This window comes from Mytilus edulis, chromosome 2 (genome assembly GCF_963676685.1).
Source record: "Mytilus edulis chromosome 2, xbMytEdul2.2, whole genome shotgun sequence".
Lineage (NCBI taxonomy): Eukaryota > Metazoa > Mollusca > Bivalvia > Mytilida > Mytilidae > Mytilus > Mytilus edulis.
In genome coordinates, this window is record NC_092345.1 from 42,338,583 (window position 1) to 42,361,403 (window position 22,821).

At 32.6% G+C, this 22,821-nt stretch overlaps 1 protein-coding gene across 5 annotated transcripts in view; it reads left to right on the top strand.

Moving 5' to 3' along the window:
* LOC139512161 (uncharacterized) overlaps positions 1 to 22,821 on the top strand; it is a 52,047-nt gene that overhangs the window by 15,825 nt on the left and 13,401 nt on the right. For 4 of the 5 annotated variants that reach the window (XM_071299562.1, XM_071299565.1, XM_071299563.1 and 1 more), the window contains exons 2-7: positions 6,586 to 7,100; positions 12,621 to 12,700; positions 14,210 to 14,240; positions 14,573 to 14,634; positions 15,660 to 15,962; positions 16,869 to 16,917. In XM_071299562.1, the coding sequence (XP_071155663.1) occupies positions 6,587 to 7,100; positions 12,621 to 12,700; positions 14,210 to 14,240; positions 14,573 to 14,634; positions 15,660 to 15,962; positions 16,869 to 16,917 (1,039 nt within the window). In that variant the 5' untranslated portion in view covers position 6,586. Of the gene's footprint in view, positions 1 to 3,957; positions 4,035 to 6,585; positions 7,101 to 12,620; positions 12,701 to 14,209; positions 14,241 to 14,572; positions 14,635 to 15,659; positions 15,963 to 16,868; positions 16,918 to 22,821 lie in introns of those variants that run through there. The other variant, XM_071299564.1, reaches the window with a different exon arrangement.

A 22,821-nucleotide genomic window follows, 5' to 3' on the forward strand; every position in this document is an offset into this window, starting at 1 on the left:
AGAAACTTTTCTTTACCGCACATCTTTGCAATAGTTTGCTCCTTAATTACACAGTGAAATTATGTGTGTCCGATTTTTCGGTAATTAGTCCCTTAGAGTTGTGACTGTTGATTCACAGGTGTGCGATTATTTAATATGTAAAATATATTATGACCAGAAAGAAAGCATTTTTAAATTATGAGACATAGACAGTATTTTAATTGAGCATTTAAAGTGTAGTGAAAAGTGTAGAAAAATTGAAAGTTTGATAATATTGCAATATTGGGTGTAATTTATGATTTGATGTAGATATTTCAGTTGCATTTTTAAGAATCTACATATGATGAACAACCAATCCCTATTCGAGTGAACATCATCACAGTATTCTTGAAGTATAATTGAGAACAGAAATGGGGAAGGTGTCGAAGAGTCGATCATGAACCCAACCAAAGTCCAGAATACAGCCGAAAGCCATCAATGGGTTTAAATGCAACTAGAAACTCCCGCACCCGATGGCTTTCTTCAGTTGTCCCCTCATCTTCGCTAGCCAAGGGTTACGAACCACTCCCGTTCTCTCCACCCTTGGCGGATTGAGATAAAATTTCGGAGACCCAGAGTATTGGTTGCAATCGAAACTCGCTGCATCCAATCAAAAAGCGTCTATAACATGATCACGTGTAAATGTAGAAAGTGTTTGTAAACAATTGCCACGTGATTATTGTGCAACAAGTCTTTACATCCCTAAACATACGACTATATCTAGTGACAACTTGAATGGTTTTAATCAACTAATAGAAGTTCCTGTGTATGTTTCATGAACAAATGCATGAATGTTGACGTATATTTTCGTTTCCTGCTTTTCCAAGTGTGTAGAATCTAGACGCTTCTGTGTTTTACCTCCAAATTGAAAAGTTCAAGTGCTACCGTTGGTCAAGAATGATGTATTCGGAATGGACGTGACTTTAATCTTCCGATAGATGACGCAACATTATTTTCACAAATGTTGGCTTAATCTGCCAAGAATGGAGAGAACGCGAGTGGATCGTAACGCTTGGCTAGCGAAGATGCTGTCCCCTAAACAAAAATGTATTCGTGTTCAATGATAATGGACGTCATACAAAATTCCGAATTATACTTTTGCATTAGGACCTTACCCTTGTGTTAATTTAATTAGCCCATGTAATGTTAATGTGTAACGTATCATTGAGATATAAAGACGACATACAATGGGGAAGAGTGAAAATGTGAAATTAACACTAGGAAAACTGAAGTCATCAGGGTTGTCATCTTTTAACGTAAACATGACCTTACAGATCCCTTTCTATGTTGAAATTGTTCGATTGTGTGTTTTGCATTTAGAATACTAGTCGCAGATAAAGGGTACAACAGGTACAGTTTAGTCGGCTTCATATCTTGACTTACATCTAGAAATTGACAATGAGGGTCGGTTGAAAACGAGTCTTTACGACAAAAGAGATGATTTCAGCTTTCCAATTGTGAACTTTCTATTTCTAAGTAAAAATATTCCAGCAGCACCCGCATACAGGGTATATATCTCCCAATTGATACGATATTCCCGTGCTTGTATTTCCTATGATGGTGAAGTTGAAATCATCCCTTCGTAAATTTTACGGACGCCATCACGAGTTGGTTGACCGTAATGGAATAACCGTTTCACAGATGATATCGGATATGTTCCTTACGTCGTAACTACAATCCCTTTCTCTTTCATGAATGTGACCTACCGAATTAGACTATTTGAGCAGGATCTGCTTACCCTTCTGGAGAACCTTGCTTATTCTTTAGTTGTATATGTTTAGTCATGTGTACTATTGTTTGTCTGTTTTTATTTTTATTTTTAGCCATGCCGTTGTCAGTTTATTTTCGATTTATGAGTTTGACTGTCCCTCTGGTAGCTTTCGTCCCTCTTTTGGCACCCATTACATTGATTTGATTTAAAATCACATTGCTTGACATAAATTGATAAAAAGAAAACTATACCACAATCTTCGTTAACAAAAAAATAATTCTTCTTAGAATATATTTAGAAATTTAAGTATTAAGACAAATAGGCTCTTTAACGTTTTATGGTTATGTTTGTGGACTTATGCAGTAGTTTAAAAGATGATTGCCTTCAATCAGATAGATATTTTCCGAATGTAAATATCAAGCTGAATAAATATATAGTTTACATGTGATAATTGAACTATACATTTTTATTATTCCGTTTAATATCAGGGTGACACTGTAAATTCTGGCTAATATTTAAGCCAATAAATTGTTTAAAATCAGTAAATGAATTTTCTCTATTCATGTTTTGTACTGAATAATGCAGTTTTTGATTTAATTCTCTGAGTTGACGATATAATTGTCACTTGACCTTACAATTTAAAGTTATCCATTAAAATGTATTTATCAATAAATTAAAACTATGCTGAACAGAATACATTAGATAGATATACCTAGTTTAAGAAGTGTATTCCTTATTGTAACTTTAAATGTAGGTCAATTGATTATGCTTTTTGATTACCTTAGGAATTTTCCATTTTAAACTTTCCTTGGATTTTGGTATTTTTGTTATTATTTACTTTTCGCGATTTTTATTGTCTCTTGGGTTCCTTTTTTTTTTTTAGCTCACCTGGCCAAAAGGGCCAAGTGAGCTTTGTTCATCACTTGGCGTCCTTCGTCGTTCAACCAACCAACCAAGATGGCTGTCATGGCTAAACATAGAACATAGAGGTAAAATGCAGTTTTTGGCTTATAACTTGGAAACCAAAGCATTTAGAGCAAATCTGACGGGAGGTGAAATTGTTTATCAGGTCAAGATCTATCTGCTCTAAAATTTTCAGATGAATTGGACAACTGGTTGTTAGGTTGCTTCCCCTGAATTGGTAATTTTAAGGAAATTTTGCCGTTTTTTGTTATTATCTTGAATATAATTATAGATAGAGATAAACTGTAAACAGCAGTCATTTACAGCAAAGTAAGACCCAAAAATAAGTCAACATGACCAAAATGGTCAATTGATCCCCTAAGGAGTTATTGCCTTTTATAGTCAGTTTTTTTTAACAATTTTCATAAAATTTGTAAATTTTTACTACATTTTCCACTGAAACTACTGGGTAATCTACAAACACATCACTATCACCAAAACACAATTGTGTCATGAATCCATCTGTGTCCTTTGTCGAATATTCACATTGACCAAGGTGAGCGACACAGGCTCTTTAGAGCCTCTAGTTCTTAAAGATATCACAAGGTATTGATATAGAAATCTTGCCGTCTTTGAATTTAATTTATTTCGCTATTTTGTAATTTTGTCGTTATCATATGGGCGGCTATACTGAATCCAAAAATCTTGCGTATAAAGATTCATTTATTTAAAAACAAATATCTGAAACATTTTTACCGGGTTTAAGGTAGAATTAGATAATCGATACAACATATTTAAGACAATGCAATCACAACAGTGTAAATATCATAGGAAAAATATATTTTAAGTGACACATTTTGACCCGAATGTCAAATTCTATATAAGTATAATGATTTTTAAAAAACGGTTGAAGGAAAGGAAAGAATGGCTCGATAAAGTAATGATTATAATCATAATATTAAGAAATTTTATTTATGTATACTGCTTTTATCATTTTCATAATCATTCTATTATGTAAACTTATATAATTTGTGTTGCTCAGTCTTTATAGGCGAGTGACAGTTAAAAAAAAGACGCTTAGTTATCGACGTTAATGCAAGCATTTTTATTATTTTCATTGGAATTTCTGAAAAACGTCGTTTATTAAAACTCCGACAATAATATTTCAATATGCTTTTTATAAATTATTAATAACAGATTTTTATATTTCCATACAAAATATTATTATTCAGAAGACAGAATATTTAAAAAATGCTGACATTTTGTAAAATTTTTTTTTTTTTGTCCTTGACCTTTCAACGTGATTTGAAGGAAACTGCACAATACGAATATTTGACGACCGGACAAAAAAGAAATACAGATGATGTGCTTTCGTATGGTACTCGATTTATCCGTATGTCAGGTGGGGCACTACAATTTAATTTAAAGGTTAATGTCACCAGTCGTTTTTGATATATGTTTTTGTTGTATATTTCGTCTTTTCTACCTCTTTTTTTGTTTTTTTTGCGATGGCGTTGTTAGTTTTGAATTAGTCCAAATAATTATGACGTCTGGCAAGGCTATTTTATTTTTTTTCTTGGACGCCTTCCTACGACGTCATAACGCTGAAGCCATTTTTAAATTAGGTGTCAAATTTCCCCAATAAATTTGCTCCGTAAAAAATGGCTTCAATGTTATGACGTCGTAGGAAGGCGTCCCTGAAAAAAATTAAAATAGCCATGCCAGACGTCATAATTATTTGGACTAGTTTTGAATCGACTTGTGAATTTTGAATGCCCCTTTGGTATCACCGACTCTTAATTATTTTACATCTTCTTGAAATGCTCTCTAATAATTAATAATTCGGACTTTCAGTTTAAGTGTTAAATTTTTGACAGACAAAGGATATTGAAATACCCAAATTGATTTACAAAATTTACATTGAGGTGATAAAAATAAAGACTAGTTGTCCTGTAACTGCTTGTAAGATAGGAGTTATTTATCCTTGCAGTTGTAGGCAGCAAACACTTCTCGCAACCAATTTTGAAATCTGTATGTAAGTTATTCATTCAGTACGGTTTATGACCCCTTCTGTAGCCATTTTTGTACGAATTAGTCCAACTTCAATTGTATCAAAACTACAGATGTAATGAATAATAGAAATAGGCCATCTTGTACATATACCAAGGGGAAACTTGATGCAAAGCATTATTATTTATTGTTTCATTGCATTTAATAGAAAAAAGAGTACTTTGTGGCAAATAAACCAAGATTTTTATAGAAAATCAGCAGCCTTTAATAGTACAGAGATTTTTGTTATAAAATTTGAAACATAGATTACTCACTTTCTATTTTATGATGTGCTAGTGTTTATTTTTTACAAACAGTTCTAAGCAACCTGTTAATTCCAAATACCTCGTGCTGAATCACTAAAGTCGAGCGCATCCTAAAAGGTGTTCTTGATTTGGTTCATTTTCTAATTTGTTTTAACCAATAGCTACATTAATAAAATCGTTTTAAGGAAATCAATGCTAGCACTGCATGCAATAATCATATCTATCAGTCATGAAATTGCCAAATATGAGGGTACAAGGATAAATTCTGTGGATTTTCTATAAAATTTCCATATGTTTAGCATTGAATCAACACAAGGGTACATAATCCTTAATTGAAAAATCATAATTTTCTGTTCTCTTGGTTTCAATGATTTTGATTCATCGAAAATTAAAAAAAATGATTGGAACTTACGAATCATTTTGAAGATGATATCAAATATTCTATGGAGGATAAACATGCTATATTTGTGTTAACGGTTTTGGTGTTTAGTATAAACTTTTGATCCTGATTTTTGTAGGACACGTGTTTCGTAATCAGAATTTGTTGTGTTTAATGAAACGGTTGTTTGCCTTTGTTTTTGTTTTGTTTTTTGTTTTGCCATGTTTCCAAATACGGCTACGGTAATCTATGCCTGAGTTCCGTATATTCAAATTTCATGGAGTCAACGGTCTTCAACTGCGAATGAATATTTAACCTGTCATTTCTTATGGATTCGAGCGTTACTACCGGCGTCTGGTGTACAGAAGTATAAGATTAGTAACATTGATGCGTTTTTTTTATGTAGAAAAAAGCTGGCACCCTGTGTTTAATGCATAAGCCTTTGAATCTTTGTATCTTTAAATTTTATCGTGGTATACATTCAGTGTTGATACATGACTATTCTTACATTTATTTGTACTGTATTACTGTCTTGTTATGTTATTTTAGCGGTTTATTTAATATTGCTATCAAGCGCCAGGTTTGCCTAGCCACAAAACCAGGTTCAATCCAACATTTTTTTCATAAAAATGTCTTGTACCAAATCAGGAATATGACAGTTGTTATCTAATAGTTCGTTTCCATGTTTGTTGCATTGTCGTTAGTTTTTTGTTGCACTTCAGTGTTTCTGTTGTGTCGTTGTCTTCTTATAGTTGATGTGTTTTCCTCGGTTTTAGTTTGTAACCAGGATGTGTTTTCTCTCAATCGATTTATGACTTTTGAACAGCGGTATACTGCTGCTGCTTTTATTCAAGGAAAAAAGACATGCTAATTTAAAATAAAACATGAAATATATCGATAACTACAGGTATACCTATCAATCAAAACAATAGAGTGTATAATAGCTTAAAAGGGTCGAAATACGTAAACATTATTTCACATTGGATATTTTATTGTCTTGATTGGTCAGCATCGTTGAAGTAAAAACTCAAATTATGTACAAATATGATATTTGTGTGATAAAACTATAGATTTTATCCCTTGTCATGGCTTTTATGAAAGGGGTTATTTATCCTTTCAATCGGATGAAAAAAATCCTTCTCAAACTTCAATATTTAAATATTTATGTGAGGTAATAATTCCAATTATTTAAAATCATAACAACAAAAGGGATAAATTATATCATAAAGTCATCCTTGTTTATTACATTTCATATTCAGAATGGCGGCAAAACGATCAAGTAGTATCGACAGTGGTCTGTTGTCCTCCGACGTCCAAGCCAATAGAGAGGAAACACTGCTGAAACCAGTTTTCTCAACTCCAGGTCGTAAAACAGACAAATCCAAAAGTGACGAACAACCTTTATCTTATTCGAAACCAATGACACCAAAAGAACGCACTAAGAATGCTGAATATTATACCAACAGAAGAAGTTTCCATGCAGTACCTGATACAACACCCCCGTCTTCAAAAGCAGACTCTGATTCAGATCTTGGTATCGTTCCTGATGTGACTAGGCTACTTTTAGGCAGTAGACAGCGTAAATCTAATAGACATCCAACATCGCCAACATATTCAATACATATTAACACATTGTATGTGTATCAGAAACCAACATTGCCGGTCGAGAATCCACTGTATGGTCAAGTTCCCGCTGGGAAACGCGATGACAAACCTCCAGCACCTTGTGTGAAACCAGCTGGATACCAGTATGTATGGCCTACCACAAATACAGGTAACTTATCTTGTCTATTTTGGTCTGATTTCATGCCTTTTCATAGTGATTTTTATATTTTCTTAGTGGTTTAATGCCCAAAGGGTGTATCTACACTAGACACCAATTCAACCGACAACTTCTCTACAAAACTAACCTAATTAAACTATGTATCATTGTCATTTTATTTATTTTCTTTTGTTACATCTTCTGACATCAGACTCGGACTTCTCTTCAACTGAATTTTAATGTGCGTATTGTTATGCGTTTACTTTTATACATTGGCTAGAGGTATAGGGGGAGGATTATGAACTCATAAACATGTTTAACCCGCCGCATTTTTGCGCCTGTTCCAAGTCAGGAGCCTCTAGCCTTTGTTAGTCTTGTATTATTTTTAATTTTAGTTTCTTGTGTACAATTTGGAGTTTAGTATGGCGTTCATAACCACTGAACTAGTATATATATTTGTTTAGGGGCCAGCTGAAGGACACTTCCTGGTGCGGGAATTTCTCGCTGCATTGAAGACCTGTTGTTGACCTTCTGCTGTTGTCTGTTCTATGGTCGGGTTGTTGTCTCTTTGACACATTCCCCATTTCCATTCTCAATTTTACTATTGATTTTTTTTTAAATACATACAAGTAGTTTTCATCAACTGTTTATGTCTGTTGGTGTTTTTTAAAATACATACTAGTAGTTTCATCAACTGTATATGTCTATTGGTTGTTTTTGAAAATACATGCAAGTAGTTTTCATCAACATTTATGTCTATTGATCTTTTTGAAAATACAAACTAGTAGTTTCTTCAACTATTTATGTCTATTGATATACAATGTATTTGAAAATACATGTCTACTAGTAGTTTTCATTAAGTTTATATCTCCATTGAACTATTTGAAAAGTCAACAAATTATACCTCTGATTTTTACCACTGTGTAAGTCCATTGGTGTATTTGAATTCAATAAATTTAAGTTATCTTAATTCTAATCAAATAGTCCATTTCTATGTATTTTTGCGTTTGTTTCTGTGCAGTTCATTGTTTCTGTTGTTCCGTTATTTCCTCGTATAGTTGATACGTTTCCCCCGGTTTGGTTTCTAACCCGGATTTGTTTCGCTTTATCGCTTTATGACTATTGAACATGGGTATATTACTGTTGCCTTTATTTAGTGCTGGTATTCACCATGATTGAAATGTACTCTTTGCAAATGAAGCACATGAACTTCTAATCCTTGATAGCATCTGAGTTGATACTGGTTTATGGAGGAGTTGTTGCTTAATGTTCAGTTTCGCTAACTGCTTCGTTGGTCTCTGTCTTTTCGACGTTTTGTTTTCTCTTTTAAACCAGGATGTTGCATGTCCACTTTTAAAATATATTTCCTGTAATATATATATGACACAGTTACCAATAGTTCGTGATTAATCAAACAAAAGCAAACTTATTGATTTACGATTTAAAGACCAACGACCGAGTTTTATTTTCTTGATTTCCATCTCTGATATCATAAATTTATTATTTTATTAACCTGTTATGACGCTAGGTCAGTAGTATTTTAATTCGTAAAGACTGCTTTGTTCATTTGTATGTTAAAAAAAATCAATACCGTTCGCAACTGAAAGGAGAAAGAATCAACCAGTGAAACTTTACGACGCTTTTATACAGAAGAACGATTAGAGAACTGTTAAACTGATTGGATAAAAAGTAAAATCACAAAAATACTGAACTCCGAGGAAAATTCAAAAAGGAAAGTCCTTAATCAAATGGCAAAACCGAAAGCTCAAACACATCAAACGAATAGATAACAACTGTCATATTCCTGGCAAAAAAGAAAGAAAAGAATACGAGAATTGTCATAGAACAATAACACAATGACGGGATGTAAACTGTGAATGCGACGTTTTATTAGAGACCTGAGTGTTCAGGTCAACTTTTCCTCGTTTAGTCCATGATTTGGCGTAGTCCTCAATGGAATCCATAATTATTTTGAAGTTATGGTGCCAATTGATGTGTTGGAGTTCTCTATACTTAGGGCCATGAGAAATCACCTTTTGGAGATTTTCATGTTGAATTATGTGTCCATAGTAGAGGAAGCTGTAATTATAAGGCGAGTTGGGAATAGTCACATGTCAGAAGGTTTTCTAACTCGAGATCCTGCAAGTCTTGTTTATAATTACATATGATGGGTGCAAAAGTTTTGGTGTTACTGTATGATACAATAGGAACAGACTGATTTAAAAAAAAATGGAATTTTAGATGTTACCTCCTTGTGATGATGAACGATGCTGATGTTGATTACATCAATTCCTCTATTGATACAGTTAACAGCAAGGAATTTCCTCTTTTTCTCATGTAAAGGTTCCGATCTTACGTGTTTAAAAAGACGGAAAAGAGCTGCATCAACAATTATACTGACAAGTCTGCATAACAACCTGATCTTATTGCGTTCAATTTATGAACACTGTTCTTTTAAATTTTCATTATGATTGATAATATTTTAAAAATATGAATTACTCCAACCCTCAGGAGCCGAAAATCCCAAATTTGATGTAAATCATCAATTAAGTCATTTAAAAGGAACTTTCAGGTTAACGACAACGTTTTTTTTCCCAATCCTTAGTGAAGAAAAACAGTCATTTAAGTGTTCCATTCTGGACCGATAGCTTTTTCGATAGTATATTGTCTAATTTGTCAAATTCTCTATGTAAATCTCCATATAACCGAAATGAACTGTTTACAACTTTTTATTGTGTGACATTTATAGAATCTAAATTAAGTAATTGTTTGTCTCATCATTAATCTGATCTCATAGAAATAGTTTTAAAAAGATTTTTATCTCAAACTGGAAATACTGCTCTACTTAAACTGTATTACATAGAAATAATCGGCGTTCCTTTATTTGGAAAAATTATTTTCTGATAGAATATAATTGACCTCACTTTCGTCGTAACATTTTATCTTTTTGAAATACTTTGTATAGGTGTTTTATACTAAGATTGTAAGGCCGAACTAACTGATTTAGTTTTATTTAAGGATGGGGTATGTTTACGTGACAGAAAACATTTCGTCTGGTCCCTTTTCTAACATAAAGTTCATCGGAGGATACCAAGACTTTGTTAATAAATATTACGTATCAGCGTCACCCAAATAATACACGATGGTCTTTAAGTATAGATTATAGGTACTGGTTTATAGGTTTTCCATCTTAGTATAAAATGTTTTCATAAATTTTTACGTCGTATTCTTCATTTCCTCATGGCACTTGACATTTCTTTTAGTATAACGCAGATATGATATAGACTTTTCATGAGTATCATTTATGTCATTTTTTAATTGATATTTTATAGTGCGTCTTTCTATATTGTGATGTTAAACTATTGTTTCAAGTAAGAGTGAAGGTTGGTACCTATTAAAACTTTAAAACCCGCTGCATTTGTTTGCACCTGTTCTAAGTCAGGAACCTGATGTTTAGTGGTTGTTGTTTCTTGGTGTGGTTCATAAATGTTTCTCGTTTCTCGTTATTCATATATATTTGAATGGTTTTACACTAGTCATTTTTAGCCTTTTATATCTTGCAGTTTGGTCGGAGTCAAGGCTCTGTATTGAAGACCGTACTTTGACATATACTGGTTTACTTTTACAAATGTGACTTGGATGGAAAGTTGTCTAATTGGCACTCATACCACATCTTCTTAATATATAGGAGAAAAACCACTCAACGAAATTAGATGTTTTACGTAAAATGGCGCCATTAATATAGCTATAACCTTTTTTTGCTTAGTCTTAATTAAAATGCAGTGTTTTGTGTGCTGCTGTTTGTCTTTTGTTCGTTTTTTTATTTTTACAAAGGGGTGTCAGAATGTTTTCGAGTTTGAATATCCCTTTGGTATCTTTCATCTCTCTTTTGAAGGATTTTGCTAAACGCGACATTTGTTCTCCCATTGTAAGGTTGTGTATCACTTTTTATAACAAAAAAAAAACCTATAATCTTGCGTGGTCTTTACAAATTCCTTCAATGCATTATTATTGAAATGACCCCTTTTTGCTTAAGCGTCATTTACTAATAGTCTAAATGCGACCTATAATATGACCTCATTTGGAGATCAAATGCATATGGGATCAGCATTTTCAGTTATTGAAAGAATGTCAACTAAGACAGTGAAACTTGGCAAGCCAACAGAAAGACCGATTTTATTGACAGATTTGGTCCGCACAAAATATTTTTTTAATGAAAGGGAAAAAAGAAAAATTAATGTTTTCCATTTTTTAAATCCCTGATTTGAAGTCAAACAGATCATTAAACTAAATTTAATGCCGCTTTTAAATATTTATAGGTAAGGGTGAAGGTTTGGTACCAATAAAACGTTTATATCTGCTTCAATTGTTTGCACCTGTCCTAAGTTTGGAATCTGATGTTCAGTAGTTGTTGTTTGTTGGTGTGGTCCATAAGGGTTTCTGGTTTTTATATAGTTGAGACTGTTGTTTTTCCCGTTTGAATGGTTTTACACTATTTATTTTTGGGCCCTTTATAGCTTGCTGTTCAGTGTGAGCCAAGGCTCTGTGTTGAAGACTGTACTTTGACCCTTAAGGGTTTACTCTTATAAATTGTGATTTGGATGGAGAGTTGTCTCATTAGTACTCATACCACATCACGGGTACTAAAAACATGTTTGTTCTTTTACTTTTTTCATAAGTGTGGATATTTTAAGGTGGTACCTAACACTACAGGGAGATAACTCTGTAAAATCAGCTTAAAGTTTTAATTACGTTGCGTTGTTAAGGGAATATTAAGCTTCTCAATGATCAAAATAAGTGTTTGTCAAACTGCTATATATCTAGTGTAATTTGTCTGATAAAATGATTAGTTCAATTTTTTTGAAACTTTTATATTTTTTTCAAAGGGTCAAAGCAAATACTTTGTAAAAAATTTATGAAAATTAAACGAACCAAATAAATTTTAGTGAAGGTGTTGGATACCACTTTAAGAGAGCAAATTACAATTATTTTCTCCCTTCTAAAGGGGTATGTAATTGAAGTATCTGATTAAAAACCAATATATCTTGATGTTGTATTTTTCAGGCATCTTAATTGGTGTTTTATTTTTTTTCTACCTGTACCTCCAGCTCGCAGCAGAAGGAGAAACGAGTCACTGTTCGTTTTCAAAATTATTTAAACATTTTTTTTGTTTGTTTGATACAATGTCTAAAGTTATTGGTAACAATAATATAATTCAGAATCAAACTCATTTGTACAAATCTATACTTGTACTGCGTGCAAAAAAATTATATTTGACACTACCATATGATCGATCTTTACTTCCTTATATACCCTACCAAGCAGGTATACATAATGCGTTTTTTCTTCATTCTTTCGGGACAGTCTTGTTTTCTTCTGTCCATTTTGTGGTGTAAATGATATTTCACTTTGTTTTTAAAGTGAACGTTGAAGTTACAACCATTTTTTATTTGTGTGAATACTCATAAATTAAATATTTTGCAATTATTCACTGTTTATAATATAACTATATAATTATTTTACTTATTTCAGAAGACGAAAAACAACCAGAACAGCACCATGACAGTTTTACCTATGACAACTCAAAACCTTCATCCCTTCATTCAGGTTCGGTAAGTTACGTTGCAATTTATATTTATGTTTTATTTGTGATATAAAAAAAAAAGAAATGGTCCCTGATTGGTTTTGAAAATAAAAAATACCACCCAGACATCTTTTTCTGTTTGTTGTTAGTTAAGAAAACCCGATTTTTATAAAACTACATGCATTTTTATGTCTAGGATATTCATTTCGCAAATCTACGATCTACAACGTCAATAGCATGCAGATATCTTGCAATAACTGATTTATGATTTAACCGAATCTTTTGAAATGCATATTATTCAAAATCCGTATACAAATATGTGGAATGATCGGTCTTTTTTTTTATTAGCAAAATTAACGTTTTTACTAGAATTTGTTTTGTTATGAATTTTGGGTTTGATATTTTTTGTGTCCTTTTGAAAAAAGTAAAATATTTAAAAATACCGAAATCCAAGCAAAATTCAAAGTCCCTTATCAAATGACAAAATAAAAAGCTCAAACTCATCAAACGAACGAATAACAACTGTCATATTCCTGACTTGGTACTGGCATTTTCTTACATAGATAATGGTGGATTAAATCTGGTTTATAGTTAGCTAAACATCTCACTTGTATGACAGTCGCATTAGACGACTGTATGTATCACACAACACCTATAATACTCACTTACATTTTAAAAAGTTGTATATCTAATGATGTGGCCAATTTTCTGAACTATAGAATAAAACAAATATGTATTGAAAGATTGAGAAATGAATTCATATTGAAAATAAAAGTATTGGTAACTACCGTTAAAGTTCTTTACATAACTACTTGAATTCGATATCTTACTATATTAAAATGAAATGCGTGAGGTAAATCAAATTCAATATAAGGTAATAGGTATAAAAATGTGTACACGAGATGTGTTTTGTTAATAGGATCGCAAGTTTTTAGTTAAATAATAGTTATCAAAGGTACCAGGATTATAATTTAGTACGCCAGACGCGCGTTTCGTCTACATAAGACTCATCAGTGACGCTCATATCAAAATATTTATAAAGCCAAACAAGTAAAAAGTTGAAGAGCATTGAGGATCCAAAATTCCAAGAAGTTGTTAATTGTAATAACTCAAAAATGTTATAAATAAGTGGACCTTGTAAATATTTATAAAACCAAATACAAGAAAGTTGGTAGTACTGTGTCTGCAAGGGTGGCAGTAGACCTTCTCTAAGATCTAAGAACAAACAAGGAGGCTGAGAATAACAGGGCATTTATAAACGGGGTTAGATCAATAACATATATTTCAATGGAAACAACTGATAATTATATTCTAAATACACAACAATTATCAACATAATTATATCAAAACTGAATTTTTTTATTTTTTATCCTGTTGATGTAAAGGCTGATGATTACAACAATGTGAGCAGTACAATAATCAGAAAATAAAATACTTTGTATGAAATTAATAAAATTCCTTTGCAGTTACAGTTATTTAGTCTATTCGGTCCAATTATCAATCATGTTTAAGTTACATATACTTTAATTTGTTACAGACATTTGCAGAACGAAAAACTAATTACAGTGGTAAGTGTATTTAAAATATATAGAAGGAACTTTAAATATATAAAGGTATATTCCTCAAGTGTTTGTTTAAATAAATGAGTCTATTTAAGACCACGTTTGAAACCAGGTGGAATTGGTAGTCAATTTTAAATGATTCTTACATGATTTTCTAACAATTTTTCTGGTATTCATAAAATAAAAATGCACTGATCTCTATTCATCGATATTCGATGCAAATTTAATAGAACTTTGACTATTTTATGTGCATGTTATTCATGTTATGATAAATCTCAAATGTTATAAATTGTCCTTATTTCTTTAATGATTTATAAAATATTGTGTGAATACTTTAGGACATGACAAACAGGCCGAACCATACTTACAGTTTGGGCTTCCAAGTTCTGTGCTTTCACAGGTATTTTAATAATAACGACAGTTGTTTATTTCTAAATCGGTATACAAATCAAGTTAACCATACTAGTACTACATCACTGGCTACCTAGTGGATGACAAACTTCGAGAACTGGTAGTACACCATACTGTCCTGATGCAGTTGATCATACCTTGAATATCAATTTCAGCGTCTGCGTCAAAGGAATATGGACCACCATTTGCACCTTTAATTTTAGAGAACTTGGTGTGTTCGTGTACTAGTATCAGTAATATGATATGATTTGATTTGATTTTTTGTGTATTTAATGCCACTTTAAGCGCCGCTTTTTGGCTTTTTCGTGGCGGCCAGTTTGTATTGGTATAGAAAGCCGGAGTACCCGGAGAAAACCACCGACCTTTGATAGATAAACTGGCAATCCTAGTCAATTATGATTGCAGTCGAATGCATCCGCACGAGCGCGGGGCTCGATCTCACAATCTCAGTGTTGACTGGCTAGTGATTACAGTAGTTACTAATAAGACAACTCAGCCCCCGAGGCCCCTACCAGTTATATGTAATGGCTGCATATAGTGTGATTATTATAATGTGGGTGGTTACATAAAAACTCAGGATGTAATAATTTCAAAGGTAACATAGAGTTTGAAATGATAGGCTTCGAAAAATAAAACAAGGATTCATAAAATAAAAATGACACTAAAAACCCTGTGTGAGGATAATGAACATATTTATAACGAAAACATAGTTTATATTTTCATTTGTAACACTCCGCTAAAATGAGATTAAATATTGTACCTGCTAATAACCAATGTCTCGGGCATCTTTCAACTTTGTTTTTAATTTTTCTCCATATCTCGATTTTTCTATTTTTAGTAATTATTATGCTCGAATGAAATCTCAAAAAAAGGAAAACAATTCATACTTAAAGAACTCTTTCTACTATCTTAATTCCGATTTTTTCGGTGTTAAAATGTTTGATTTTATTTCATTGAAAATTGATTTTGGAAATCATTTTCTGAATAATTGATTATTATGTTTATTATTGAAAGGGAGATGAAATGGAGATATTGATAAAAGGAAAACAAGGAAATTCTCGTCGCTACAAGCTTCAACCAATATCGGAAGACACAAACAATAAAGATTCGTTTGTAATGAACACATCTGAAGATGACAAAGTAATTATTGAAGGTTTTACAATTGATGATCCTGATGAAGCATTTTCGGAAACAAGGAGTAGACAATCCTCTTCTGCATCACTTTTCAGCAGTAGTAACGACGCGTCTAGTACTGCAATAGACACAACAGTCGATGATTGTAGAGTCACTGTCAATACATTTCAATCAAAGGATGAGGTTTGTATGTTTGTAAATGACAAATGTGTTAACCATGATCTGCTAGCGCAGTTTTTAAGAACAGGATGTTCTATACCTTAGTATTTCGAGATGTTGACCAGTTTCGGCAATGTTAGAAAAGAGGAACGAAAGATACCAGAGGGACAGTCAAACTCATAAATCGAAAATAAACTGACAACGCCATGGCTAAAAATGAAAAAGACAAGCAGACAAACAAAAACTAGGGGTGATCTCATGTGCTCCGGAAGGGTAGGCAGATCTAAGAAGCAATCACGGATTTAATATCTAGACAGTAATTTTTATCAAAAATTCACTTTGAAATAGATGTAACATATTTCGATAACCAGCATCCTAACACCTGCCACTTCTGTAACGTTTGGACTAACATAAATCGTATTATTTGGCTATCAATGTAAATATTAATATGATTAAATACCAAACTTCGAGGAAAACTCTAAATGGAAAGTCCCTCAGGAAATGACAAAATCAAAAGCTCAAACACATTAAACGAATGTAATGTGAACCCGTTCCCTTTTCCTCAATTTTGGCATCACCAAATGAGACGTTTACAATAATTTGAACTACGATAAACAACAAGGCAGTTGTCAAATTTGAAGCAGGGTTTGCTAACTTTTCTAGATCTGCTTATTATTCCGTAACACCTTATACAACCCTCGTTTTTTAGTGTTATTAGTATTTTGTCGTTTTGCACTTTTTGTCGCGGTGTTGTCGGCTTTTCAACAGTGAATTTTGATTGAATGTAAAGTATCTTCAGCCGTGCCTTTTTGGAAGAAAAAGAAATATAAAAATTATAAATATCAATCAAATATATACTAAGTGGATCATTATATCATTAGAAAAATAAATATTCTGTATAAGTAAGTGAAAATATTTTAAAATTTACAGGAAAGCGAAGTACCATTTCCAAAACAACACATCAGTATGTCAGCAAGAGGTAAATGTTGTTTAATAAGTCGTCGTGTGAATATTATAATGTTTTATGTCCACTTTTTCTAAAACTGAGAAAATGGCATTTAAAGTTGGACAGTCTGATATCCAGTCATATAAAACAAGAGCTATGCAAAAAGTATGAGTAATACTAGTTCCAACACATCTGATTAAATTGTCCTTTACAGAAATCTGATAAAGTATATATTATTTCGGCAATTTCATATTTCAAGTTTGGAGATAGTACATTTTAATCTTGTGATAAGTAAAGTTGAAAGAATTAAAATGGTATTGGACATAAAACATTATAATATTATTACTGGGCAATGTATATGCCATTAAAATTGAATAAAATCGGCAGTAGAAACAAAGGCCATACACAATCTTGTTGGTTAAAATAGTGTCTTATGTTTTCTTTGAACTATATAGCTATGCCTGCAAGGCAAACTGGACGTATAGTTCTTCTGTCTATGCGTCTGTCCTTGCAAGGTTAAGGTACACGTTGACTTTGTCTTTCTTAATAGAATTTCAATGTTAAAAAAACCAGGTTAAGTTTCAGGTTTAAGTTTTTGATATAAGAGTTATGATATCATCAAGCAGCTTTGTACATAGATAGCTTATGATGTGGACTGTTTGATGCAAAGTTGATGCTTGGGTCGTAAAGTCAAGACTCATTGACTTTGTCTTTTGTAATAAAAAGTCAATGCTAAAGACCCAAAGTTAGGGTAAGGCCAGATCAAGTTAATTGATAGATTCTCATCCACCTAAATTGAAAATATTGGGTTGAGTTGGACTCTTATATTTTATTTTTACGTATTTTCATTACAGATTCCAAAGAACTTTGTAAAAATACATAAAAAATATAAACCACCTAATTGGTTGGAACGGATGGGGATGAGAATGTAAAAATTAATTTGATATGATCTTAAGGTTAAGTCTGTAATGGGTCTGTGTCTGAACAAACTGTTAGTCATTTTAAATACAGATCATTGGCGGGCATGTAGTCTCATTGGACATTCTTTTTCTTAAAGACAGTAATAAAATGACACATAATAATTAGACAATGACTTTATGAATATAAAACTAAAGAATTACAAAAATGGCACCTTTACTCCTTATAGGATGCTGATTTATAAACAAATCATAATTAGCACATCATCATAACAGTTGGACATTAAGTTCATGACATGATATGAAAGGGATCTGTATATGTTTCAGCTAAACAAAATGTATATTTTTTGCTATTATTCATTAAAAAGCTGTCACTTGGACCATTTGAAAATTTCTATATTTTGTCAATAATATCAACAACATGTAAAGACTATATTTATGTATGAAAGTGCCATAAAGTCCTATTAAATTATAATGCCCTCATTTCTACTGAATAAGTACACAATCATAATGCAATATGCATCCATTTGCAATATATCAAAACTTAAGTATAAATGTTCATAACTAATCATAACTACCAATGTTCATAACTACCAATGTTCATAACTTTACCGATAAATGAGACACTGTAAACTTTTGTTTACTCCGAAAACTTAGTCTAAACTAGAAATGTACATGCTTCTACCTGAAACACATTCTACAATATCAAATAAATAAATGTTACTTGTTGTTTTTGAATACATTTTGATAATATTGCCGATCAGCTAAAGGCATATATTTTACCATGGCTTTCAAGTCTTTCACTTTATCTGCTGTTAAAATGTTTGATTTCGACAAAACAGACACTTTTGGCATAACAACAGGCTTATCTTTTTTCCTAGTTTTAGGAACAATTGACACATCATTGAAGTCATCATTAACAAAAGACTCTTTAAAGGATACTTGCAAAGGATCTTGAACATCTAGTCTAATGTATTTCACCTTAGTAAAGGGAACTTCAGAGAATTTGAAAGACTGACTAGTCGCTTGAAAATTAAGAAAATCACCAGGCTGCAACTCGATTATTTTCATGGATTTTTTCCTAACTTTTGTTAGCACTCTAAGAAGGCTGACTGGGCTATATATCTCACTAACACTAAGAGCTTTTTCAATCTGGCTATGCACAGAGTCCACTTCTTGAATTGAAGAGTGACCCGGCTCACAAAACTTCTGTTCAATGGTCTTAAGGGCGTAATGGTTGTTTTGCAAAAAATACTTCAATGCAGTAACCATTATAGAGTTCCGGTTTTGCGGAATGCAAGAGTCAGACCATAGTGTTATATTCTCTAACAAAGGAAAATCCTGTACAACTTTCTCAAGGATTTTTAGTAAAGCACTTGACATTTCGTTTGCTCCTCGACCTGTTTGATGTTCGGACCAAACTGCATTGTAAGCAGTTTTATTTAACGACATATGAGCAGTAAGGTTATATACATTGAATTTCCTTTTATAGAAAAAAATTGATATGTTAGCCCTTGGACAAGTAAGCACATTCTCCATATCAAAACAAAGGACTGGTTTCTCTGATTTCCTGTCATTGTCCCTTTCAACTTTTGTTTGTGTTTTACCTAAGACATGAGATTCATATTTCTGCTTCAGCTCTTTGCTAACCTGTTTTATAAAATCATTTGCTTTGTATTCCTCGCACATATCACACCTGTCTTTTTTGGGAAAATGAAATCCCAGATTGAAGTCAAAATTAAAAATGTTTTTATATGTGTGATATTTTTCTGGACTGATGCCTTTAGAATTACACTGAAATTCATAAAGCTCATACATTTTGGAAATTGTAAGACATGGGTCCAGATATTGCCTTTTTACTGACGACCGACAGTAATGAGACTCGACACGAGGAAATGAGTTTATATGATCCTTTATAATGACTTTAGCTTCATCGGACACTTTTCTCTTGACATGTTTACCCCTTTTATCTTCAAAGGAAGGATTTTTTTTCTCAAAAAACCACTGAATTCTACGAGGACTTATGTCTAATGTAGCAAGGAAAAATTCCTTGCAAACACGAACTTTCCCGCTAGATTTAGGGAAATGATATACATATGAAAATTTCCGCCTTGAACTTTTGCTATCTGTTCGAGTTCTACCCTTTTGGATTTTGTCAATGCTGCTGCTATAGAATGCATTTTTTTCGCTATCGTTATACGACCAAAAACTATGAAATTTATCCTTTCGTTCAGCATCAGAAAATGTTCTACATTTGCAGGTTCCATTACAACCATTTCTTTTTATTTCCCTTTTACATCGTTTTTTTCCCGTCGTGGCGACGTATTCAAGGCCTGCCTGTCTTTTCCTTTTCCTTATAGTTTGTTTCCACATGTCGGGATTTCTTTTCCTTTTCTGCTTCTACTGTTAGTGCTATCCTCATTTGATTGGCCTTCTGTTTCTTGTATAGTTTCGACTTGTTCGATGGCATCAACATCATTAGCAGTTTTCTGGTTGGTTGCATTGTGCAGAGGGACAGCAGTATATGATGCATCAGGTTGATCAACTACTGTAGGCACTTTTTTGATCCTGATCAGCACTAATATTTGGTAAATTTGTAATTTGTACATCTGCATAAACATGACCTTGGTTCGACTCGACAACATCATGTTCAATAGGATTGTCTCCGTTAACAATAATTATGGTACAGTTTTCATCTGAGTTTTCAATAATAGATGCCAACTGATGGTCACTGTAAACTTGAATTAATTCAGGTACTTCGTCCGAATTTTGTGTAGTCATGACTGTGTTGGCTTATAAACGGTGTATGCAAGGTCAGTATAATTAAAGTGCATAAATCTGTCAAAATCGTTTTCGTGAACAGTGGAATCAAGACTAAGAAAAAATGTCATCAGTGACTTATAACATTTATCAAGAATATTGATCACATGAATGTATTTTAGATGTATCCCACAAACGTCTAGCACTTGTATGTTTGGTATGTCACAATATCTCTTATTGTCTTTGGAGATATTTCATTGAACGAAATATATAAACTGTCTAGTTTAGTGCACAAAGATACAGCATGAAAGTCACAGTCTTTCAAATTTAAACATGTAGAAAGATCTAGAATCTCCAGATTAGGCATAAACTGTAAAAAACACGTAGTTGAAATGGAAGTCTGGCATAAGTTTAACCAAGTAAGATTTCTGGCACAACTCAGTTTTGAAACACTGCTAAAATCAAAAGCCGGAAGTCCACCAGTATATTTTGAGTAACCAATATTAAAAACTCTGAAGCTCCTACAGTGCTGAAAAATGTATGGTAAATCCTCCTCTTTAATCACTAAAGGCCCATAAAACTCAAAAATACTCCATAGTGTAGGTGTAAATTTTATCAGGTTATAAAATCTTCTACAAACTCGGTTTACATTCAGTAAAAGATCCTCTAAGTCAATGAAAAAGAAGATTCGAATTAGAGGGACATCAGGTAGGTCTTCTATTGGAAACCATCTATAGCCATCACTGAAATACATGAAATGGGTATTTTCAGTGTCTTAGAATAGAATTAAAGCAAAACTGAACTATTAATATATGAACAGAAAATGTTCTTGAAGTAAAATTGAGTTTATGGACTTGAAAATTATGAAAAGTGCTCTTGTTTTTTAATTATTCTTTTTGTAAAAGTATGACTGTGATAAAGTGTTCAATTTCCCATTAAAATGTTTGGAATGAACACTAAAATTAAACTGGTGTATCTACATTGAAAATGTTAAATGAGAGTATTATACTGTTTTATCTCCTTTTACACCCAATTTTTCAGTGCAGGTTCAAATTAGTACCGCATGAATTAAGAAATTATGTAGTTAGATGCTTCCTCCAGGGGGTATTTGCAACAAGGTATGATAATGCTATCGGAATATACATAAAAAGGGCTGAAAAATTACTTACATTTCTGTCATGGCTTCACACTATCTCCATTAGTAAACTTTTGTCATGTGACCCAGAATCCGTCAATTTCATTGGTTTGTACTTAGATCACTATAATTCTGAATACAACATTGTATTTGGAGATATATCATTTTAATACTACTGTTTAGGCAAATTTGAAGATAATTAAGCCTGGTTAAATATATAGGGAGATAGAACATTGCAGCACGAAACTATTGACACCCATAACTCATTTCCACTGTAAAATGGACTTATAACATTATAATATTCAAACGACGAAGTCATACAATAGATTCGTAATGTAAAAATAAAATTGAGAATGGAAATGGGGAATGTGCCAAAGAGACAACAACCCGACCATAGAAAAAACAACAGCAGAAGGTCACCAACAGGTCTTCAATGTAGCGAGAAATTCCCGCACCCGGAGGCGTCCTTCAACTGGCCCCTAAACAAATATATACTAGTTCAGTGATAATGAACGCCATACTTATTTCCAAATTGTACACAAGAAACTAAAATTAAAATAATACAAGACTAACAAAGGCCAGAGGTTCCTGACTTGGGACAGGCGCAAAAATGCGGCGGGGTTAAACATGTTTGTGAGATCTCAACCCTCCCCCTATACCTCTAGCCAATGTAGAAAAGTAAACGCATAACAATACGCACATTCAAATTCAGTTCAAGAGAAGTCCGAGTCTGGTGTCAGAAGATGTAACCAAAGAAAATAAACAAAATGACAATAATACATAAATAACAACAGACTACTAGCAGTTAACTGACATGCCAGCTCCAGACTTCAATTAAACTGACTGAAAGATTATGATTTCATCATATGAAAATCAGGCACTATCCTTCACGTTAGAGGTTTAGTATCATACCATCATAACATATATGAGAAGAACATAACCCGTGTCATGCCAACAACTGGTTTTTGAATAAATGTGTTTAGTTCCGATGCAAAGACCCTATAAGTGAATCAATATTAACGCCAAAATATGCAATCTTTAATGACCTGACAACAGTATCGTAACTATATCCCTTCTTAATAAGTCTATTCAAAGAACATTTATAACATTTATAACAAAACAGTT